The sequence below is a fragment of the Grampus griseus genome, assembly GCF_964374135.1.
Source record: "Grampus griseus genome assembly, chromosome: X".
NCBI lineage: Eukaryota > Metazoa > Chordata > Mammalia > Artiodactyla > Delphinidae > Grampus > Grampus griseus.
The window spans coordinates 101,647,978-101,673,370 of record NC_138999.1 but is presented as its reverse complement, the minus strand read 5'-3'; the positions used below and the strand labels follow the sequence as shown (position 1 = coordinate 101,673,370).

The 25,393-nt window shown below is 41.1% G+C and overlaps 1 protein-coding gene across 1 annotated transcript in view; it reads right to left on the bottom strand.

The window, feature by feature from the left end:
* Positions 1 to 25,393, bottom strand: part of IL13RA1 (interleukin 13 receptor subunit alpha 1) — a 65,151-nt gene that overhangs the window by 33,506 nt on the left and 6,252 nt on the right. Inside the window, exons 2-4 of the mRNA XM_082681464.1 lie at positions 24,781 to 24,920; positions 18,907 to 19,045; positions 16,989 to 17,109 (exon numbers count right to left, since the gene is read on the bottom strand). Of these exons, the coding sequence (XP_082537590.1) occupies positions 16,989 to 17,109; positions 18,907 to 19,045; positions 24,781 to 24,920 (400 nt within the window). The remainder of the gene's footprint in view (positions 1 to 16,988; positions 17,110 to 18,906; positions 19,046 to 24,780; positions 24,921 to 25,393) is intronic.

Below are 25,393 nucleotides of genomic sequence, written 5' to 3'. Positions count from 1 at the left end.
AAGTGACTACCTCCAAATCACACTGCTAATAAGAAAGAGAGCCAGGATTTGAACCAAGGCAGTGTGGCTCCAGAAACAAATAAGCTGCGGGGTAGTAAGGGCAAAAGATACAGAATTTATACCAGTACCGTCCAACAACGTTTTCTGGGATTATGGAAACGTTTGAGATATGTGCTGTCTGATTCAGCAGCCACTAGCCATATGTGAAATTGGCTACTAAGACTGAGCAACTGAAGTTTTAATTCGATTTAATTTTAATTAATTTAAATTAAAACGTAAACAGTCATGTGTGACTAGTGGCCCTTGTATTGGCCAGCACAGGTCTTTGTTACAGAAAGAGTCCATCCACGCTGATGATCAACTCTGGGAACATGTATGACAAGAAGTGGTATTACTGATGCCTGCTCCCCCCACCCCGGGTGCCAGCGAACCCCCACTCTCTGAGGATGGCTTCTTGCGCCACCTCCCATAGCTGTAGATTATCCCCTGCACCAAGGCATGAACTAAGGGCTGAAAGCCAGCCCGAGCACCATCTGCTGTCAGCTTTGGCAAGACACTGCATCAGCCCAGAACGTTTCAGCCCAGAGGAAGAAGAATGCCTTTCTACTTGGTCGGGCCAGTTTTTTGTAATTTATTCATCAAGAGGGGATACTGGAGAGAAAGCTTCAAGAAGGCAGAGGAGTAAGCCGTGGAGATCACCTTCCTCCCCACAGATACATCAGAAATACGTCTACATGTGGAACAACTCCTACAGAACACCTGCTGAACGCTGGCAGAAGACCTCAGACCTCCCAAAAGGCAAGAAACTCCCCACGTACCTGGGTAGGGAAAAAGAAAAAAGAATAAACAGAGACAAAAGGATAGGGACGGGACCTGCACCAGTGGGAGGAAGCTGTGAAGGAGGAAAGGTTTCCACACACTAGGAAACCCCTTCACTGGCGGAGACTGCGGGTGGCGGAGGGGGGCAGCTTTGGAGGCATGGAGGACGGCGCAGCAACAGGGGTGTGGAGGGCAAAGTGGAGAGATTCCTGCACAGAGGATTGGTGCCAACCTGCACTCACCAGCTCGAGAGGCTTGTCTGCTTACACGCAGGGGCGAGTGGGGCTGGGAGCTGAGGCTCGGGCTTTGGAGGTCAGATACCAGGGAGAGGACTGTGGTTGGCTAGATGAACACAGCCTGAAGGGGGCTAGTGCACCACAGCTAGCCGGAAGGGACTCTGGGAAAAAGTCTGCAACTGCCTAAGAGACAAGAGACCATTGTTTTGGGTGCACGAGGAGAGGGGATTCAGAGCACCGCCTAGATGAGCTCCAGAGACAGTGCGAGCCGTGGACTATCATCACGGACCCCAGAGACGGGCATGAGACGCTAAGGCTGCTGCTACAGCCACCAAGAAGCCTGTGTGCGAGCACAGGTCACTATCCACACCTCCCCTCCCAGGAGCCTGTGCAGCCCACCACTGCCAGGGTCCCGTGATCCAGGGACAACTTCCCCGGGAGAACGCACGGCACGCCTCAGGCTGGTGCGACGTCACGCCGGCCTCTGCCACCGCAGGCTCGCCCCACATCTGCACCCCTCCCTCCCCCAGGCCTGAGCAAGCCAGAGCCCCCGAATCAGCTGCTCCTTTAACCCCATCCTGTCTGAGCGAAGAACAGACGCCCTCAGGCGACCTACAAGCAGAGGCGGGGCCAAATCCAAACCTGAACCCCAGGAGCTGTGCGAACAAAGAAGAGAAAGGGAAATCTCTCCCAGCAGCCTCAGAAGCAGCGGATTAAAGCTCCACAATCAACCTGATGCACCCTGCGTCTGTGGAATACATGAATAGACAACGAATCATCCCAAAACTGAGGTGGTGGACTCTGGGAGCAACTGTAGACTTGGGGTTTGCTATCTGCATCTAATTTGTTTCAGGTTTTATGTTTATCTTACTTTAGTATTTAGAGCTTACTATCATTGGTAGGTTTGTTTATTGATTTGGTTGCTCTCTTCCTTTTTTTTTTTTTTTTTTTTGCGGTACTCGGGCCTCTCACTGCTGTGGCCTCTCCCGTTGTGGAGCACAGGCTCTGGAGGCGCAGGCTCAGCGGCCATGGCTCACGGGCCCAGCTGCTCCACGGCATGTGGGATCTTCCCGGACCGGGGCACGAACCCGTGTCCCCTGCATCGGCAGGCAGACCCTCAACCACTGCGCCACCAGGGAAGCCCTCTTCCTTTTTTCTATATATATATTCTTTTCCTTTTTCTCCTTTTGTGGGTGTGTGTGTGTATGCTTCTTTCTGTGATTTTGTCTGTATAGCTTTGCTTTTACCATTTGTCCTAGGGTTCTGTCTGCCCATTTTTTTTGTATAGTTTTTCACGCTTGTTATCATTGCTGGATTTGTTTCTTGGTTTGGATGCTCTCTTCTCTCTTTCTTTCTTCTTTTTATTACTTTTATATTTTTAATAATATATTTTAATTTTTTTATTTCAATAACTTTATTTATTTCTTTTTCTTTCTTTCTTTCTTTTTCTCCCTTTTCTTCTGAGCCGTGTGGCGGACAGGGTCTTGGTGCTCCGGCCAGGTATCAGGCCTGTGCCTCTGAGGTGGAGAGCCAAGTTCAGGACATTGGTCCACCATAGACCTCCCGGCCCCACGTTATATCAAATGGCAAAAGCTCTCCCAGAGATCTCCATCTCAACGTTAAGACCCAGCTCCACACAACGACCAGCAAGCTACGGTGCTGGACACCCTATGCAAAACAACTAGCAAGACAGGAACACAACACCACCCATTAGCAGAAAGGCTGCCTAAAATCATAATAAGGTCACAGACACCTCAAAGCGCACCACCGGATGCAGTCCTGCTCGCCAGAAAGACAAGATCCAGCCTTATGCACCAGAACACAGGCACCAGTCCCCTCCACCAGGAAGCCTACACAACCCACTGAACCAACCTCACCCATTGGGGCAGACACCAAAAACAACGGGAACTATGAACCTGCAGCCTGTGAAAAGGAGACCCCAAACACAGTAAGTTAAGAAAAATGAGAAGACAGAGAAATACACAGCAGATGAAGGAGCAAAGTAAAAATCCACCAGACCAAACAAAAGAAGAGGAAATAGGCAGTCTACCTGAAAAAGAATTCAGAGTAATGAGAGTAAAGATGATCCAAAATCTTGGAAATAGAAAAGACAAAATGCAAGAAACATTTAACAAGGACCTAGAAGAACTAAAGATGAAACACACAACAATGAACAACACAATAAATGAAATTAAAAATTCTCTAGAGGAATCAAGAACAGAATAACTGAGGCAGAAGAACAGATAAGTGACCTGGAAGATAAAATAGTGGAAATAACTACCACAGAGCAGAATAAAGAAAAAAGAACGAAAAGAATTGAGGACAGTCTCAGAGACTTCTGGGACAACATTAAACTCACCAACATTCGAATTATAGGGGTCCCAGAAGAAGAAGAGAAAAAGAAAGGGACTGAGAAAATATTTGAAGAGATTATAGTTGAAAACTTCCCTAATATGGGAAAGGAAATAGTTACTCAAGTCCAGGAAGCACAGAGAGTCCCATACAGGATAAATCCAAGGAGAAACACGCCAAGACACATATTAATCAAACTATCAAAAATTAAATACAAAGAAAAAATATTAAAAGCAGCAAGGGAAAAACAACGAGTAACATACAAGGGAATCCCCATAAGGTTAACAGCTGATCTTTCAGGAGAAACTCTGCAAGCCAGAAAGGAGTGGCAGGACATATTTAAAGTGATGAAAGAGAAAAACCTACAACCAAGATTATTCTACCAAGCAAGGATCTCATTCAGATTCGACGGAGAAATTAAAACCTTTACAGAAAAGCAAAAGCTAAGAGAATTCAGCACCACAAACCAGCTTTACAACAAATGCTAAAGGAACTTCTCTAGGCAGGAAACACAGGACCTACAATAACGAACCCCAAACAATTAAGAAAATGGTAATAGGAACACACATATTGATAACTACCTTAAATTTAAATGGATTTAATACTCCAACCAAAAGACACAGACTGCCTGAATGGATACAAAAACAAGACCCGTACATATGCTGTCTACAGGAGACCCACTTCAGACTTAGGGACACATACAGACTGAAAGTGAGGCGATGGAAAATGATATTCCATGCAAATGGAAATCAAAAGAAAGCTGGAGTAGCAATTCTCATATCAGAGAAAGTAGACTTTAAAACAAATACAACGAGAAGAGACAAAGAAAGACATTACATAACTATCAAGAGATCAATCCAAGAAGAAGATATAACAACTGTAAATAATTATGCACCCAACATAGGAGCACCTCAATACATAAGGCAAAGGCTAACAGCCATAAAAGGGGAAAGCGACAGTAACACATTCATAGTAGGGGTCTTTAACACCCCACTTTCACCAATGGACAGATCATCCAAAATGAAAATAAATAAGGAAACACAAGCTTTAAATGATACATTGAACAAGATGGACTTAATTGACATTTATAGGACATTCCATCCAAAAACAACAGAATACACTTTCTTCTCAAGTGCTCATGGAACATTCTCCAGGATAGATCATATCTTCGGTCACAAGTCAAGCCTTGGTAAATTTAAGATAATTGAAATCATATCAAGTATCTTTTCTGACCACAATGCTATGAGACTGGATATCAATTTCAGGAAAAAAAAATCTGTGAAAAATACAAACACATGAATGCTAAACAATACACTACTAAATAACCAAGAGATCACTGAAGAAATCAAAGAGGAAATCAAAAAATACCTAGAAACAAATGACAATGAAAACACGATGACCCAAAACCTATGGGATACAGCAAAAGCAGTTCTAAGAGGGACGTTTATAACAATACAATCCTACCTCAAGAAACAAGAAATATCTCAAATAAACAACCTAACGTTAGACCTAAAGCAATTAGAGAAAGAAGAACAAAAAACCCCACAGTTAGCAGAGGGAAAGAAACCATAAAGATCAGATCAGAAATAAATGAAAAAGAAATGAACGGACTTGAGGGTATGGGGAGGGGGAAGGGTGAGCTGTGACAGGGCAAGAGAGAGGCATGGACATATACACACTAACAAACGTAAGGTAGATAGCTAGTGGGAAGCAGCCGCATGGCACAGGGATATCGGCTCGGTGCTTTGTGACTGCCTGGAGGGGTGGGATAGGGAGGGTGGGAGGGAGGGAGACGCAAGAGGGAAGAGATATGGGAACATATGTATATGTATAACTGATTCACTTTGTTATAAAGCAGAAACTAACACACCATTGTAAAGCAATTATACCACAATAAAGATATTAAAAAAAAAAGAAATGAAGGAAACAATAGCTAAGATCAATAAAACTAAAAGCTGGTTCCTTGACAAGATAAACAAAATTGATAAACCACTAGTCAGACTCATCAAGAAAAAAAGGGGGAAGACTCACATCAATAGAATTAGAAATGAAAAAGGAGAAGTAACATCTGACAATGCAGAAATACAAAGGTTCATGAGAGATTACTGCAAGCAACTATATGCCAATAAAATGGACAACCTGGAAGAAATGGACAAATTCTTAGAAAAGCACAACCTCCCGAGACTGAACCAGGAGGAAACAGAAAATATAAACAGACCAATCACAAGCACTGAAATTGAACCTGTGATTAAAAATCTTCCAAGAAACAAAAGCCCAGGACCACATGGCTTCACAGGCGAATTCTATCAAACATTTAGAGAAGAGCTAACACCTATCCTTCTCAAACTCTTCCAAAATATAGCAGAGGGAGGAACACTCCCAAATTCATTCTACGAGGCCACCATCACCCTGATACCAAAACCAGAAAAAGATGTCACAAAGAAAGAAAACTACAGGCCAATATCACTGATGAACATAGATGCAAATATCCTCAACAAAATACTAGCAAACAGAATCCAACAGCACATTAAAAGGATCATACACCATGATCAAGTGGGGTTTATCCCAGGAATGCAAGGATTCTTCAATATACGCAAATCAATCAAAATGATACACCATATTAACAAACTGAAGGAGAAAAACCACATGATCATTTCAATAGATGTAGAAGAAGCTTTTGAGAAAATTCAACACCCATTTATGATAAAAACTCTCCAGAAAGTGGGCATAGAGGTAACTTACCTCAACATAATAAAGGCCATGTATGACAAACCTACAACATCGTACTCAGTGGTGAAAAACTGAAACCATTTCTACTAAGATCAGGAACAAGACAAGGTTGCCCACTCTCACCACTATTATTCAACATAGTTGTGGAAGTTATAGCCACAGCAACCAGAGAAGAAAAAAAAATAAAAGGAATCCAAATCAGAAAAGAAGAAGTAAAACTGTCATTGTTTGCAGATGACAGATACTATACACAGAGAATCCTAAAGATGCTACCAGAAAACTACTAGAGCTAATCAATGAATTTGGTAAAGTAGCACGATATAAAATTAATGTACAGAAATCTCTTGCATTCCTATACAGTAATGATGAAAAATCTGAAAGAGAAATTATAGAAACACTCCCATTTACCACAGCAACAAAAAGAATAAAATACCTAGGAATATACCTACCTAAGGAGACCAAAGACCTGTATGCAGAAAACTATAAGATACTGATGAAAGAAATTAAAGGTGATACAAACAGATACAGAGATATACCATGTTCTTGGATTAGAAGAATCAACATTGTGAAGATGACTATACTGCCCAAAGCAATCTACAGATTCAATGCAATCCCTATCAAAGTACCAATGGCATTTCTCACAGAACTAGAACAAAAAATTTCACAATTTGTATGGAAACACAAAGGACCCTGAATAGCCAAAGCAATCTTGAGAGAGAATGACGGAGCTGGAGGAATCAGGCTCCCTGACTTCAGACTATACTACAAAGCTACAGTCATCAAGACAGTATGGTACTGGCACAAAAAGAGAAATATAGATCATTGGAACAGGATAGAAAGCCCAGAGATAAATGCACACAAATAGGGTCACCTTATCTTGGACAAAGGAGGCAAGAATATGTAATGGAGAAAAGACAGCCTCTTCAATAAGTGGTGCTGGGAAAACTGGACAGCTACATGTAAAAAATGAAATTAGAACGCTCCCTAACACCATACACAAAAATAAACTCAAAATGGATTAAAGACCTAAATGTAAGGCCAGACACTATAAAACTCTTAGAGGAAAACATAGGCAGAACACTCTATGACATAAATCACAGCAAGATCCTTTTTGACCCACCTCCTAGAGAAATGGAAATAAAAACAAAAATAAACAAATGGGACCTAATGAAGCTTAAAACCTTTTGCACAGCAAAGGAAACCATAAACAAGACCAAAAGACAATCCTCAGAATGGGAGAAAATATTTGCAAATGAAGTAACTGACAAAGGATTAATCTCCAAAATTTCCAAGCAACTCATGCAGCTCCATATCAAAAAAACGAACAACCCAATCCAAAAATGGGCAGAAAACCTAAATAGACATTTCTCCAAAGACATACAGATTACCAACAAACACATGAAAGAATGCTCAACATCACTAATCATTAGAGAAATGCAAATCAAAACCACAATGAGGTATCACCTCACACCAGTCAGAATGGCCATCTTCAAAAAGTCTACAAACAATAAATGCTGGAGAGCGTGTGGAGAAAAGGGAACACTCTTGCACTGTTGGTGGGAATGTAAATTGATACAGCCACTAGGGAGGACAGTATGGAGGTTCCTCAAAAAACTAAAAATAGGACTACCATATGATCTAGCAATCCAACTACTGGGATTACATATACCGTGAGAAAACCATAATTCAAAAAGAGTCATGTACCACAATGTTCACTGCAGCTCTACTTACAATAGCCAGGAGATGGAAGCAACCTAAGTGTCCATCGACAGATGAATGGGTAAAGAAGATGTGGCACATATATACAATGGAATATTACTCAGACATAAAAAGAAACAAAATTGAGTTATTTGTAGTGAGGTGGATGGACCTAGAGACTGTCATACAGAGTGAAGTAAGTCAGAAAGCAAAAAACAAATACTGTATGCTAACACATATATATGGAATCTTAAAAAAAAAAAGGTTCTGAAGAACCTAGGGGCAGGACAGGAATAAAGACGCAGATGTAGAGACTGGACTTGAGGACATGGGGAGGGGGAAGGGTAAGCTGTGACAAAGTGAGAGAGAGGCATGGACATATATACACTACCAAACGTAAAACAGATAGCTAGTTGGAAGCAGCCGCATAGCACAGGGAGATCAGCTCGGTGCTCTGTGACAACCTAGAGGGATGGGATAGGGAGGGTGGGAGGGAGATGCAAGAGGGAGGAGATATGGGGATATATGTATACGTTAGCTGATTCACTTTGTTATAAAGCAGAAAGTAACACACCATTGAAAAGCAATTATACTCCAATAAAGATGTAAAAAAAAAAAAAGCCTATAGTAACAGCTTTCTCTAGACTTCACCACAACATCATCAGGGTCAGGCTACTCCTTTTAAGGCTTAGTTCTCGGTCCCTTTCACTAGCAGTTCTTTCGGGTGGCAGATGTACTCAATCCTCCTCTGTTTTTATTCATCAACTATAACGCTCTTGAGTTGTTTATCCCTCCCTTCTAAGTCCTCACCCCAGTCCTGAATGTTGTTTAACTTTGGATCCTACCAAACATTCAAAACCTATTTATGGAGCACCTACCATGTATCAGGCACAGGGGGCAACAAGACACAGCCCGTGCTCTCAAGGGAGATGGCAGTCTGGGAAGGGTGACCACTAAGTAAACAGGAAATGCAACACAATGTGCTGAGTATTATGACACAGGAAGGTGCCAGATACTGTGGTACATGATGACTGGGGACATATCTAGCCTTGAGAAGTCAAGGAAGGCTTTCTGGAAGGGAAGTGATGTCTGAGCTAAGAAGGACAAATAAGGGGCATCCAGGTGAAAGGGCAAGGCTTGGGCTGTGAGGGAATGCAGGATGCTTCCGCTATTCTGGCTGAACGTTCGGTTTGGTCGCCACTCTTCTGTTTGAGTGTTTGAAGAGCGAGTTTGAGGAACTGGAAGAAGTTCAGTGTGGGCTGGGAGGTAGGTGCAAGAGGGGTGGGGGTACATGGGGGAGACGAGACTGACGCTACAGAGATAGATGGGCAGGAGCTGGAGCACAAAAGGCTTTGTCAGTCACGCTGTGAGTTTGGACTTTATCCTGCAGCCACCAGGGAGCCACTGAAGGGCTTAAAGTAAAGGAGAAACAACAGGTACCACAAGCGGACAAGTGAAACTGCAAAACCTCAAGTGAGAATGATCTGTCCTGAGGGGTGGGGGGGACTGAACTGCACGATCTCAGTCTGGCTTTGCCTGCAGTGCTTCTCAACTTGGCCGGGAGCACCTCTGGGGACAGGGGAGGAAAGTGAATGCTAACCCCCCGGCAACTTGGGAGGTTTTTGTTAAAAAATTCATGTGATATTTTTATACTATAAGCATATTTTTTTGTACAGAGTGTTCATTCTTGAATAAAGTAAGTTCAGTGTTGGCTTGTAGATAATAAAAAGAAAGTATTTGATTTTGATTCAATAAATGTTTCTCAATCCTGAAAAAAAAAATCGCCGTTGTTTTGTGTTCTATTGCATGACATAGCCGTGAGTGTTTTCATATACCGAAAATATTTTACAGCAAGTCATCAGGCAAAATGGACATTCCAGGATAAAGGCCATGTTTATACTATAGCTTCAGAAGTCCTGGATGTGGCCTTTCACACCCCACTCTCTCAGAAACAGTCTGAAGGAGCAATAGACAGGGGGACAAGGGCACATGCAGGGCAGACTGCCAACACTAGATCTCCTGCTTCCTCAACTGGAATCACACAGACTCAATGACCCCAGTCCTCAGACCACTCTTGCCCGGTGCCACCTCCAGCCTCGGAGACTCCACCCCAACCAGGCAGTGCACCCCCTTTATCAAAGCCTCTCAGCCTCGCTCCACCACCACCCCAAGCTCCACCGTCACTTCCCACAGAGTCTGCCTACGCTTCTGGAAGCCTCCATCATGCACTCTTATTTTATATAGGCAATTGTGCCCGGTGCTGTCTCCTCCAAATTTGAAGCTTTAGGAGTGAAGAGACATGTTTCTTATCTCTGCTGCCCATTCAGTGCTTTACCCACAATGTGTGCTAAAGTTTTACTGAATTGAATTGATTATCCTGGCCCTTTCATCCTTGTTCTGCTGTTAATAATTCTAGGCTCTACAGAGAGCAGACATCAGAAGCAAGAAGAACTACAATCCTGCAGCCTGTGGAACAAAAACCACATTCACAGAAAGATAGACAAGAAGAAAAGGCAGATGGCTATGTACCAGATGAAGGAACAAGATAAACCCCAGAAAAACAACTAAATAAAGTGGAGATAGGCAACCTTCCAGAAAAAGAATTCAGAATAACAATAGTGAAGATGATCCAGGACCTCAGAAAAAGAATGGAGGCAAAGATCGAGAAGATGCAAGAAATGTTTAACAAAGACCTAGAAGAATTAAAGAACAAACAAACAGAGATGAACAATACAATAACTGAAATGAAAACTGCACTAGAAGGAATCAATAGCAGAATAACTGAGGCAGAAGAACAGATAAGTGACCTGGAAGACAGAATGGTGGAATTCACTGCTGCAGAACAGAATAAAGAAAAAAGAATGAAAAGAAATGAAGACAGCCTAATAGACCTCTGGGACAACATTAAACACAACAACATTTGCATTCTAGGGGTCCCAGAAGGAGAAGAGAGAGAGGAAGGACCCGAGAAAATATCTGAAGAGATTATAGTCGAAAACTTCCCTAACATGGGAAAGGAAACAGCCACCCAAGTCCAGGAAGTGCAGAGAGTCCCATACAGGATAAACCCAAGGAGAAACACGCCGAGACACATAGTAATCAACTTGGCAAAAATTAAAGACAAAGAAAAATTACTGAAAGCAGCAAGGGAAAAATGACAAATAATGTACGAGGGAATCCCAATAAGGTTAACAGCTGATTTCTCAGAGGAAACTCTACAAGCCAGAAGAAAGTGGCATGATATACTTAAAGTGATGAAAGGGAAGAACCTACAACCAAGATTACTCTACCCGGCAAGGATCTCATTCAGATTCAATGGAGAAATCAAAAACTTTACAGACAAGTAAAAGCTAAGAGAATTCAGCACCAACAAACCAGCTCTACAACAAATGCTAAAGGAACTTCTCTAGGCAGGAAACACAAGACAAGAAAAGGACCTACAATAACAAACTCAAAACAATTAACAAAATGGTCATAGGAGGATACATATCGATAATTACCACAAATGTGAATGGATTAAATGCTCCAACCAAAAGACACAGGCTTGCTGAATGGATACAAAAACTAGACCCATATGTATGCTGTCTACAGGAGACCCACGTCAGACCTAGGGACACATACAGACTGAAAGTGAGGGGATGGAGAAAGATAATCCATGCAAATGGAAATCAAAAGAAAGCTGGAGTAGCAATTCTCATATCTGAGAAAATAGACTTTAAAACAAATACAACTACAAGAGACAAAGAAGGACATTACATAATGATCAATCCAAGAAGAACATATAACATTTGTAAATATTTATACACCCAACATAGGAGCACCTCAATACATAAGGCAAATGCTAACAGACATAAAAGGGGAAATCGACAGTAACACAAACATGATGATCTTTCACCAATAGACAGATCATCCAAAATGAAAATAAAAAAGGAAACAGAAGCTTTAAATGACACAATAGACCAGATAGATTTAATTGATATTAATAGGACATTCCATCCAAAAACAGCAGATTACACTTTCTTCTTAAGTGCGCATGGAACATTCTCCAAGATAGATCACACCTTGGGTCACAAATCAAGCCTCAGCAAATTTAAGAAAACTGAAATCATATCAAGCATCTTTTCTGACCACAATGCTATGAGGTTAGAAATGAATTACAGGGAAAAAAATGTAAAAAAAACAAACACATGGAGGCTAAACACTACATTACTAAATAACCAAGAGATCACTGAAGAAATCAAAGAGGAAATCAAAAATACCTAGAGACAAATGACAATGAAAACACAACAATCCAAAACCTATGGGATGCAGCAAAAGCAGTTCTAAGAGGGAAGTTTATAGCTATACAAGCCTACCTCAAGAAACAAGAAAAATCTCAAATAAACAATCTAACATTACACCTAAAGGAACTAGAGAAAGAAGAACAAACAAAACCCAAAGTCGGCAGAAGGAAAGAAATCATCAAGATCAGAGCAGAAATAAATGAAATAGAAACAAAGAAAACAATAGCAAAGATCAATAAAACTAAAAGTTGGTGCTTTGAGAACATAAACAAAATTGATAAACCATTAGCCAGACTCATCAAGAAAGAGGGAGAGGACTCAAATCAATAAAATTAGAAATGAAAAAGGAGAAGGTACAACAGATACCGCAGAAATACAAAGCATCCTAAGAGACTACTACAAGCAACTCTATGCCAATAAAATGGAAGAAATGGACAAATTCTTAGAAAGGTATAACCTTCCAAGACTGAACCAGGGAGAAATAGAAAATATGAACAGACCAATCACAAGTAATGAGATTGAAACTGTGATTAAAAATCTTCCAACAAACAAAAGTCCAGGACCAGATGGCTTCACAGGTGAATTCTATCAAACATTTAGAGAAGAGCTAACACCTATCCTTCTCAAACTCTTCCAAAAAACTGCAGAGGAAGAAATACTCCCAAACTCATTCTATGAGGCCACCATCACCCTGATATCAAAACCAGAAAAAGACACTACAAAAAAAGAAAATTACAGACCAATATCACTGATGAATATAGATGCAAAAATCCTCAACAAAATACTAGCAAACAGAATCCAATAACACATTAAAAGGATCATACACCATGATCAAGTGGGATTTATCCCAGGGATGCAAGGATTCTTCAATATATGCAAATCAATCAATGTGATACACCATATTAACAAATTGAAGAATAAAAACCATATGATCATCTCAATAGATGCAGAAAGAGCTTTTGACAAAATTCAACACCCATTTATGATAAAAATTCTCCAGAAGTGGGCATAGAGGGAACCTACCTCAACATAATAAAGGCCATATATGACAAACCCACAGCAAACACCATTCTCAATGGTGAAAAACTGAAAGCATTTCCTCTAAGATCAGGAAGAGGACAAGGTTGTCCACTCTCACCACTATTATTCAACATAGTTTTGGAAGTCCTAGCCATGGCAATCAGAGAAGAAAAAGAAATAAAAAGAATACAAATTGGAAAAGAAGAAGTAAAACTGTCACTGCTTGCAGATGACATGATACTATACGTAGAGAATCCTAAAGATGCCACCAGAAAACTACTAGAGCTAATCAATGAATTTGGTAAAGTTGCAGGATACAAAATTAATGCACAGAAATCTCTTGCATTCCTATACACTAATGATGAAACATCTGAAAGAGAAATTAAGGAAACACTCCCATTTACCATTGCAACAAACAGAATAAAATACCTAGGAATAAACCTACATAGGGAGACAAAAGACCTGTATGCAGAAAACTATAAGACACTGATGAAAGAAATTAAAGATGTTACCAACAGATGGAGAGATATACCATGTTCTTGGATTGGAAGAATCAATATTGTGAAAATGACTATACTACCCAAAGCAATCTACAGATTCAATGCAATCCCTATCAAATTACCAATGGCATTTTTTACGGAACTAGAACAAATAATCTTAAAATATGTATGGAGATACAAAAGACCCCGAATAGCCAAAGCAGTCTTGAGGGAAAAGAATGGAGCTGGAGGAATCAGACTCCCTGACTTCAGACTACACTATAAAGCTACAGTAATCAAAACAATATGGTACTGTCACAAAAACAGAAACATAGATCAATGGAACAGGATAGAAAGCCCAGACATAAACCCATGCACCTATGGTCAACTAATCTATGACAAAGGAGGCAAGGATACACAATGGAGAAAAACAGTCTCTTCAATAAGTGGTGCTGGGAAAACTGGACAGCTACATGTAAAAGAATCAAATTAGAACACTCTCTCACACCATACACAAAAATAAACTCAAAGTGGATTAGAGACCTAAATGTAAGACCAGACACTATAAAACTCTCAGAGGAAAACATAGGAAGAACACTCTTTGACATAAATCACAGCAAGATTTTTTTCGATCCACCTCCTAGAGTAATGGAAATAAAAACAAATATAAACAAATGGGACCTAATGAAACGTCAAAGCTTTTGCGCAGCAAAGGAAACCATAAACGAGATGAAAAGACAACCCTCAGAATGGGAGAAAATATTTGCAAATGAATCAACGGACAAAGGATTAATCACCAAAATATATAAATAGCTCGTGCAGCTCAATAACAAAAAAACAAACAACCCAATCCAAAAATGGGCAGAAGACCTAAATAGACATTTCTCCAAAGAAGACATGCAGATGGCCAAGAAGCACATGAAAAGCTTCTCAACATCACTAATTATTAGAGAAATGCAAATCAAAACTACCATGAGGTATCACGTCACACCAGTAAGAATGCGCATCATCAGAAAATCTACAAACAACGAATGCTGGAGAGCGTGTGGAGAAAAGGGAACCCTCTTGCACTGTTGGTGGTAATGTAAATTGATACAGCCACTATGGAGAACAGTATGGAGATTCCTTAAAAAACTAAAAATAGAATTACGATATGATCCAGCAATCCCACTACTGGGCATATACCCAGCGAAAACCATAATTCAAAAAGACACATGCACCCCAATGTTCATTGCAGCACTATTTACAATAGCCAGGTCATGGAAGCAACCTAAATGCCCATCAATAGACGAATGGATAAAGAAGATGTGACACATATATACGATGGAATATTACTCAGCCCTAAAAAGGAATGAAATTGGGTCATTTGTTGAGACGTGGATGGATCTAGAGACTGTCATACAGAGTGAAGTAAGTCAGAAAGAGAAAAACAAATATCGTATATTAACGCATGTATGTGGAACCTAGAAAAATGGTACAGATGAACCGGTTTGCAGGGCAGAAATAGAGACACAGATGTAGGGAGCAAACGTATGGACACCAAGGGGGGAAAGTGGTGGGGGGTGGCGGTGGTGGTGGGATGAATTGGGTGATTGGGATTGACATGTATACACTAATATGTAGAAAATCGATGACTAATACGAACCTGCTGTATAAAAAAACAAATAAAAGTAAATTTAAAAATTAAAAAAAATTCTAGGCTCTAAAGAAAGGAAATGATGAAAGATTAATTTAGAAAAGAAAGAAAATTTTAACAAATTTTGTAGGTATAGTCACAAACATGAAATGTAAGTTATTTTGTGGGGAACTAAACTACTTTTTAACCCTGGGAATGATTTAAGTTTCCCTTTGAGAGGTAGATACCAATCACTCAGACATTGTTGATGGGAATGTAAAACGGTACAGCCACTCTAGAAAATAGTTTGGCAGGGTTTTTTTTTATAAAACTAGATATGCAATTACCATATGATCCAGCAATTACACCCTAAGGCATTTATTCCAGGGAACTGAAAAGTGATATTCACATAAAAACCTGAATATGAATATTTATAGTAGTTTTATTCATACTTGCAAAAAATTGGAAACACTCGAGATATCCTTCAATGAATTAAAGGTTAAACAAACCAATACATCCATAGCATGGAACACTACTCAGCAAGAAAAGGGAATGAACTATTGATACACACAACGGCTTGGATGGATCTCCAGGGTATTATGCAGAGGCTAAAAAAGATAAAGTCAGCCTCAGACAGTTATATGCTGTATGATTCCATTCCAGTTACATTCTTGAAATGACTGAGGTTAGAGACTTGGGGGAGAGGAGTGTGGGGAGAGGGTGTGCAGGAGGGAGGTGGGTGTAGCTATAAAAGGGCAACTCAAGGGATCCTTGTGGTAATGGAGCTATTCTGTATCTATGCATATGATAAAAGTGCATAGACCTACACACACACACAAATAACTGGACGGAACACCAGTGAAATTTGAATAAGGTCAGTGGACTGTACCAATCTCAATTTTCTGGTTCTGATATTGCACTCTGGTTATATGAGATGCTACCATTGGAAGAAACTGGGTGAAGGGTAGATGAGATCTCTTTGTATATATTTTTGCAATTTAATTTTGCGGATCTATAATTTTTTTTAACATTTTTGTTGGAGTATAATTGCTTTACAATGGTGTGTTAGTTTCTGCTTTACAACAAAGTGAGTCAGCTATATGTATACACATATCCCCATATCCCCTCCCTCTTGCGTCTCCCTCGCACCCTCCCTATCCCATCCCTCTAGGTGGTCACAAAGCACCGAGCTGATCTCCCTGTGCTATGCGACTGCTTCCCACTAGCTAGCTATTTTACATTTGGTAGTGTATATATGTCCATATACACACTACCACTCTCTCACTTTGTCCCAGCTTACCCTTCCTCCTCCCCGTGTCCTCAAGTCCATTCTCTAGTAGGTCTGCGTCTTTATTCCCGTCTTGCCCCTAGGTTCTTCATGACCATTTTTTTTTTAGATTCCATATATATGTGTTAGCATACAATGGAATATTACTGAGCCATAAAAAGAAACGAAACTGAGTTATTTGTAGTGAGGTGGATGGACCCAGAGTCTTTCATACAGAGTGAAGTAAGTCAGAAAGAGAAAAACAAATACCGTATGCTAACACGTATATATATGGAATCTATAATTATTTTTTAAGGGTTTGTTTTTTTTTTAAATGAGACACCAAAAGCAGACGCATTTTCCATGAAGCAATGTGTAGAAAAGAATAGGCTGGTCCATTTGGGGGTTTGTTTTAACTAGGTTAGGTGCAAAGGCTCCCAATGCAATCACAGTCAGTCCCTCTCCAGTAAGTCTCCTGTGCATACTCACCAATAGTAGAGAGTATAGTTAGTGTCAGGATTTGTATTCCTTCCAGGGAGCCAAGAGCACTTCATGTAGCTCAGGTTATACCAAATGCATTGTAGCTCAGTAACAGCGGACTCAGGATCGCCTGGAATATGCAGCCAAGAGTTTAGGACCCCCGTCTCCTTGCCCTGCGAGCTGGCCAGTCACTCTAGGGGCTGGGGGATGGCAAGCGTGCTTCCGGCTGCTTCTCCGGAAAGCTAATCCCTAACCTCTCACCCCATTTGACCCAGAAGGCACCCAGGCGGAAGAAAACCCAAATCTAATTTGTTCACAACTTTCTCTCTTTACTATCACTGAGGGACCCTAACTCCTGTATTCCTAACTGGAGAGAGAGTCTGAAGGTCAAACATTTCAGTCATAGGAAATGACTATGGAATTTCCCAAATGAATGTGAAAATATAAACAACCATTATATCTACCTGTCTTTTAAAAAAAAAAACAAGTGTTCTGAGTTATACTTTACCTTGTCTTTCGAGCAATACTGACACACCTTGTTTTAAAAATTAAACAAACCTTCCTCCTGAGGCAATTTGGGGAAAGGTAAGCAAAACGTAACTCTTAGTAGCTGTCTATTGGGGGTTATGGCCTAAGGAGCCCTAAAATCTTGATGATCTGAAATCTCTACCTTTATAAAGCCTTTTAAGTTAAGACATCACGTCTCTAAATTAAATGCCTATGTTTAAAATTCAAACCTGTTATCCCTCGTGCTCCTTAAAGGCGTACTGTGCTGAGCCATCACCACCCACCTTTTCGTCATAATACAATTTAGTTTCTTTCAGATTATTAAAGTCCTCAAGAAACGAGTATAGGGGAGGTAACTTGCTGTAAACCATGCTCCCAGCCTCCTAGCAGTACTGAATTTTATAACTTTACAAATATTACTTCATATACTTTTGATCTGTGCATACAGGTAGAGAGAACGGTCTAGAAAACAAGTCATGTAGTGTTAAGGTTTGGAGGTAGGAGATGGGACCTTGCCCAACCAAAGGGCAACATGATGTGAATAGATAATATGTATCTAGCATTTACTGTCTGCCAGGCAGTATTCTCAGCACCTCATGTGTACTGATTGATGTAATCCTTTCAACATTCCTGGGAGATAAGTACTATCATCATCCCTTTTTACAGGTGAGGAAACTGAAGAGAGAAGGGGCTAAGTGATCTGCCTAAGGTCACACAACTAGAAGCTGGCAGAGCTGAGATTTAAACTTGGACATCTGGGCTCTGGTAGCCCTGCTCTTCCTGAGTATATGCTACTCCCTGCATGTAACATAAGAGCTGGGAACAATGATCAAGCTGACTACTTGACAGCTTTTTCTAGGGCTAGTCTTGAGTCAGAGCTGGGCCAACATGCCCACTTTCCTCTTTTAACATCTTTCCCCAAATACATCCTGTATATCAATCTAATCTCTCTATATAATGAGTGAGACACTATCAATATTTTCATTTGTTTAAGGTACTGGACCTGGGACCTGAAGATCTACAGCAACTCACTCAGTTCCCTTCTTCCTCACAAAATAGATCAGGGTAATAATACATGCCTTGCTCATTTCACCGAATAAGCTTGCGAAGCTCTATTTAGGGGAGAGGCGTGTGTGTGTGTGTGCGTGTGTGTGTGTGTGTGTGTGTGTGTGTCACTTTCCAAATTATTAAGTGGTCTATAACTATCAGGCATTGTTATTCAAGTTGTCTGTGAGCACCTCAAAGGCAGAGATGTCCTGACAGTTGTTGGTGTGTCGTCAGCATCTAGTACCAGTGCCTGACACTTATTAGACTCAACAAATGTTTGAAAATTAAATGAATTAATGAACACTGAACATAAGCATATGGATAATTTGGATTTATTCTCTAAATGCCAAGAGACAGTGTTTTTAGCTGTTACCTTCAGGGGGTGAGATGCACTTTTCCACCAAAATGCTAGGCTTCTCACTTTCGTTGGTGCTACACTGGGACCCCACTTGCAGACAAATCCTCTCATTCAGGGGCACTTCTTTTGAACGATAAGTTTCTGGAGCAATTTTCTAAGATAAGGAAATTTAAAAAGGCATTGCAGTAGCAAACACACAGAAATACAGTTGTGTAAAGAAAATGGAAAGTTATCAAATGGTATACAGTTCAGTGATTCTCAGCTTCGGGTGATTCTGTTCTCCCATTCCTGGGGGACATTTGTTAATGTCTAAGAACATTTTTCGTTGTCATAACTTGGGAGGGGGCTGCTACTGGCATCTACTGGGTAGAGGCCAAGGATGCTGCCAAACATCCTATAATGCACAAGACAGCCTTCCCTCTCCCAACAACAAAAAATTATCCTGCATCAAATGTCCGTAGTGCCACCATTGAGAAACCATGGCATAGATAAAAGACAGTTTCCTGCATTTTCAATGTATACACATCATGATATTTACTACAAACCTACCATGCTAACACATATATCTAAGAGCAATTTCAAAGGAAACACAATAAGCTTATCAAAATTCAATTCCAAGTAGATGCAGTATAACATCAAGATCAAGGTAAAAAGGACTGCTTTAAGAATCTGGCAATCCTGGTCACCTCTGAGGAGAGGAAGTAAAGAAGGGGAGCCTGAGGGCTGAGGAGACTTTTCAGGAAACACCTTTCTGCACTGTTTGACCATTTTGATTATCTCATATACACATATGAATTATAAGGGTTGATATTATATGCACTGAGTATAGCACGCTCTTATTCTAAAAGGTAGATAAGCTTTGTGGAACCACAGAAAGCCAATTTATACACGGCTTACGGATAACAATCACAAGCCTGGTTATTATGATTTAGAATAATGAGATTAAAGGCTCTTGAGGAAATTAACATTTTCCAAGGTGACAGAGTTGGGATAATTAAGAACAGAGCCGCTTTAAATCAGAGCTCCAAGGAGCTTCCTGTTTTGCAATAGTTTCTGACTCAAGTTGGAGACAGCACTTCCTTTTATATACGAGCTGATAGCCATGAAGGGAAATTTTGTCAGAGTTACCTTTATCTACCACCCTAAGGGGTACTCTGCCATTTCACATGCCTGCTGCCAACTGAGCATGAGGGCAACTGCGAGAGACTCTCAAAACCAGGCACAAGGATGTCCTCTGAGAGGTAGCCAGCAAATCAATTAACGAGCCACAGCAAAGACATGGGGAAGAAACAACACTTTGTACAGACCGAACAGCTCTTAGGCCCAGGCAAGAAAGCACTCTAAAAAAGGAGTTAGCTGGCCAGCCCTGGAAGAAGAGAAAAATAAATGCCTGCAAACAAAATTCTGACAGGGAGAAAAGAGAGGGTGATTCAGCTCCATGGACATTGATTATTTTTGTCCCAGAGCAAAGCCCTGCCTACTTTCAGTGGGGCCTCCAGCTATTCTGAGTCAAGTACATTTTCACAACAAATTCCTGATTCCTTGCCAAGAAACCTACTTATCATTTGGCTTTCCATATAGTCGCTGCCTACAGGACTAGAACATACCAGTTGAGCCAAGAGAAGGCTCTCGAGAATGTTTCACCATTATAGCTCTCATGGTGAAGTAAGGAAACTGGCCCTTAATTGATGAATGTGTGCTGAGGAAACAAGGATTGTTGGTAATGGTGGCAGGAAAGCTCCGAATGCAAATTTCACCAACCACACAATTTTACTAAGCAGAAGTCCCATATACCCCTGAAGGAGCCACCCTGACCCAAGAATCCTTGATAACTCTTGTGTGGAAGCTGCATTTGCCCTCTGAGGACACCCGGGGGAAAATGTACGGTCAAATGCCATAAATTGGAATCATTATGGAAAAATCCCAGTTCTCTTATATTAGATATTGTTCCAGTGAGAGGGCTGAGGAGTTTTATTACACAAGTATTTTTAATAAATGGAATTTCTTAAAGTAAAAACATACTTTAGCATCTAAATCTGAACCTTTTTTTTTAAAAAAAACTTCATTTTCAAAGTTAATCGGTTATTGATTCAGACCCTTTATTAATTTATTTATTTTGGGCTGCGTTGGGTCTTCATTGCTGCGCGCGGGCTTTCTCTAGTTGCGGCGAGTGGGGGCTACTCTTCGTTGCAGTGCACAGGCTTCTCATTGCGGTAGCTTCTCTTGTCACGGAGCAAGGGCTCTAGGCATGCGAGCTTCAGTAGTTGTGGCACGTGGGCTCAGTAGTTGTGGTTCACGGGCTTAGTTGCTCCGCAGCATGTAGGATCTTTCTGGACCAGGGCTTGAACCTGTGGCCCCTGCATTGGCAGGCGGACTCTTAACCACTGCGCCATCAGGGAAGCCCTAAACCTGAACCTTTTGTTTTGGGCATATGAATAAAAAAATAACTTAGAAAAGACATGGTAGGGGGAAAGATAAAATACTTTTAAAAAATCTCTTTCAAAGCTCAAGGCAAATAATATTAAATTGGCATGAATAAAGTAGGAACCCCAATTGTCAATGATTGCCAAGTCAAGTGCACCTCTCTGTATCAGACAAGGAACTAAATCCCTCCCAGAAGATCTTGATGAAGTATGTGTGATCGCTCCCATGTGACTTTCGGCTGTGGTGACTCATTGCACTGGTAGCTGCTGTATGACATTATGTTCCACCTGTCAGAGAATCTGGGGTCCTTTGAAAATTTATCAAAAATCAAGGCCAGAGTCCTGAACCGATCCCTCCCCCTCAAGACCAAAGTTCATTTGGCTAGATCGCATTTTTCCCAACTGCTAATCCTTTCTCAGAAGGAAAGGGGAGTCAGCTTCAGCTTCAGTCTCTTTGGATGCCTAGACAGAACAACATCCTTTTAATTTATTCACCTAGTAAGACTTGCTTATCTCTTGGTGATGAAAGAGATCTAAAATCTGATGCCAGATCCTTCTTCTAATTGCCAGATTACACATTGCTAAAACAATGGTGAAGCGCAGCCACTTAAGCTAGTCTTGTATTGAATTTTTTTTTTTTAATCATCTATGGGGCTTCCCTGGTGGCGCAGTGGTTGAGAGTCCGCCTGCCGATTCAGGGGACGCGGGTTCGTGCCCCGGTCCGGGAAGATCCCACATGCCGCGGAGCGGCTAGGCCCGTAAGCCATGGCCTCTGAGCCTGTGCGTCCGGAGCCTGTGCTCCGCAATGGGAGAGGCCACAGCAGTGAAAGGCCTGCGTACTGAAAAAAAAAAAATCATCTATGATTCCATATCTCTCATCTTAATGGTCCTCCAATCTGAAGATTGAAAATGACCTCAAGGATTTACCTCATTTAGCAATTTGGGACTGTTAGACGGTCATAAAAGTCCTGTAACATGTACAAACTATCATAATGCCACTGCTTCAACATGATTCAAAGCACATATACACCCCGGTGTGGTCTGATGACATTAATGCTGTGTCCAAAGGACAGAAAGAGGGAAGGAAAACCACTCCTCCCATTGATTCTGAGTCTCAGGATTGTAAACTTCATAAAGGTCCAGACAGGAAATCCCCCATCACTGACTGGAAAGAATAATCTGTGTTTATCACAACTGCCACATTGGCAGCCTTCAAAGCTGTCAAATGGCTGGAATAAAGGAGCAGGCCTTAGGCAGCGGCCACCCTTTATGGTCTCCATCTGGTCTCTTCAGGGGCAAAACGGAGGGACCAAGTTTAAACGATAATATTAGGTTGAACCATATAATATGACCTATAAAGGCAACAATTTCATATGGTTGAATCTAACAACAGTAATAATAATAAAAGCTAACAATTATTGAACACTAACTCTGTGCCAGGTGTATCACAAACATTATCTCCTTTAACAAACACACACCATTCATATGAGGTAGGTACTTTTACTAGCCTTTCCCCCCAGCATTCTACAAACAAGGAAATGGAGGCTCAGGCTCAGATAGGTTAAATGACTTGCCTACGGCCACAAAACTTGAAAGGGAAAGAGACAAAATTTCAAACCCAATTCTATCTGATTCCACTGCCTCCTAAAGTTACTTTCAAGTCTAAATTTCTGTAACTATACCGAGGAATTAGCCCCATTTCTACACTAGCATATCAGCATGTCTACCTGACTGATCCTTGAGTGCGGTTGACGGGCTAATGAATAAGGACATGTTAGAAAGATGGTGACCTCTCCTGGGGGTTTCAGTTAGATACTTAGGTGACGCACTAAAGGGTCTTTCCTGGAATTTCTCAAGGCTGAACTACCAAAAGTTGCCACTAAGACTCCAACTGTCTAAGGCCCCTCCTTAGGAACAAGAGGAAGCCAACAGTGTGAAAAGGGGAACTGGCCTACCAGAGTTTCACAGGCTTCTGCATTTGGAGGACCTCTTTTAAAACACAAATATTTCTGACCAGCCTCAATTCCTTATCAATCAACACCTAAACTATAATTAACACCTCTGCAGGAAAGCAGGAAGGCAGATTAGCAAGTTTCCCTCTAGAGGAAGAGCCCATTCCACCCGCACTTCATTGAGTTTCCCATACATTATTTTTGGTGGACCAGCAAGCCAGAGACGTGAGTAGAGCCACACTTTACACATGAGGAAATGAAGGCTCACAGAGGTTAAGGAATTTACCCCAGCCCAATGAGCTAGCTGAATGGTGCACTAACTAGTTCTCCAGACTCTTCCTGCCACCAAACTGCTCGAACATGGTGATTCCACAGTTCACTGAGCCAAAGTACTGTCATTAATAACAACTTCTCATTGGCCTTCTCAAAATCCAGGACAAATTCAACCCCAAACATCCTCCACCTCCCCCACCCATACACTGAAAGAAGATACAGTCATCCCTCTTACACCCGAGGGGCATTGGTTCCAGGACCCACCACTGACACCAAAATGCATGGATGCTCGAGTCTTTAATTAAAATGGTGTAGTGTTTGCATATGACCTAGGCACATCCTCTCCTATACTTTACATCATCTCTAAATTACTTATAATACCTAGCGCGACGTAAATGATATGTAAATAGTTGCCACTACGAGGCATTCAAGTTTTCCTTTTTGGAATTTCCTGGAATTCTTTTTCCCTAATATTTTCCATCTGCAGTTGGCTGAATCCACAGATGCAGAACCCAAGGACTGTATAAAGATATAAAACAGTTTTGAACAGACGATATGATGCTTTGAGGAACCTGTCAATTAGCAGGGGCTACAAACCAATAAGGCTCAAAAGGAACTTCCATTGAATAAGACTATCATAAAGAATCCGAAATTATCCAATCTTGTTAACAAAAATTCACTTAAATCGGTCACACATCTGACTGGAAAGGCTGAAAGTTTCTCTCATCTTTCCTCAAGCATCAGGGAACTGTCTGGTCAACCCCACCTGCCACTGACATCTTATGTTTTCATTTTCCATATGGCCATTTACTTTTGCATCACATAGTTCTTGCATATCTATCTGTGCATGGGATTAGTGAGATGGTAAATTTGAAAATTCCCTGAGGAATGGAAAGTGCTATATAAATACAAGCCTTCAGGCAGCAACACAGAAACCAATGTTAACATAATTAATTATTCACTGGGTGCCTACAGGAACCAACTTTAACATAATTAATTATTTATTGAGTGCCTAGTATTTCCTAAAAGAGTAATAATCTCAATTGTATTTGATTGGCAAATATTTTCTAATGTTCAATTTTGTCAACAGTTGTTTCCATAATTTTCCCAGTTAAAACATTTGGACACAACTCAAAAATAAAAATCCCACTTTGAAGTAAGATTAGAATTTGACTTATTCTTAGCTCCAACTCACAGGGTTCACTTTACCTTATCAATGCAATATGTTCCAGAAAACTTACCTTATCTTGTTTGTTGCCAAAATGACTAAAATACTTTAGACTACAATTCGGGCTGGCTCCCTCAGGAGGATTCCATGTCCATGTGACTGTGCAGAGGTTTTCAACAGACACACTCAAATTCGTCACAGGTGGCTGAGTTTCTGTTCAAATCAAACACAAGAAATACATTTATCCACAGCAGCCAGTGTTTTCAGTGGTTAATTTAATCCATTCCTCCAAGTCCTGGAGACCAAGAATCAGAAAACTGAGTTATCAAGAGCTAACATTTATTGAGCCAGGCAGCATTCTAAGTACTCTCCACAACCTTATAAGACAGGGACTCTCAGCCTCATGTAAAGATGAGGCGACTGAGGCACAGGGACATTGAATCACTGGCCCCATATCCCACGGCCAGTCAATGGCAGAGCTGAGATGCAAACCCAGAAAGTGTGGCTCCCAGGCCGCATTCTTTTTTTTTTTTTTTTTTTTGCGGTACGCGGGCCTCTCACTGTTGTGGCCTCTCCCGTTGCGGAGCACAGGCTCCGGACGCGCAGGCTCAGCGGCCACGGCTCACGGGCCCAGCCGCTCCGCGGCATGTGGGATCCTCCCGGACCGGGGCACGAACCCGTGTCCC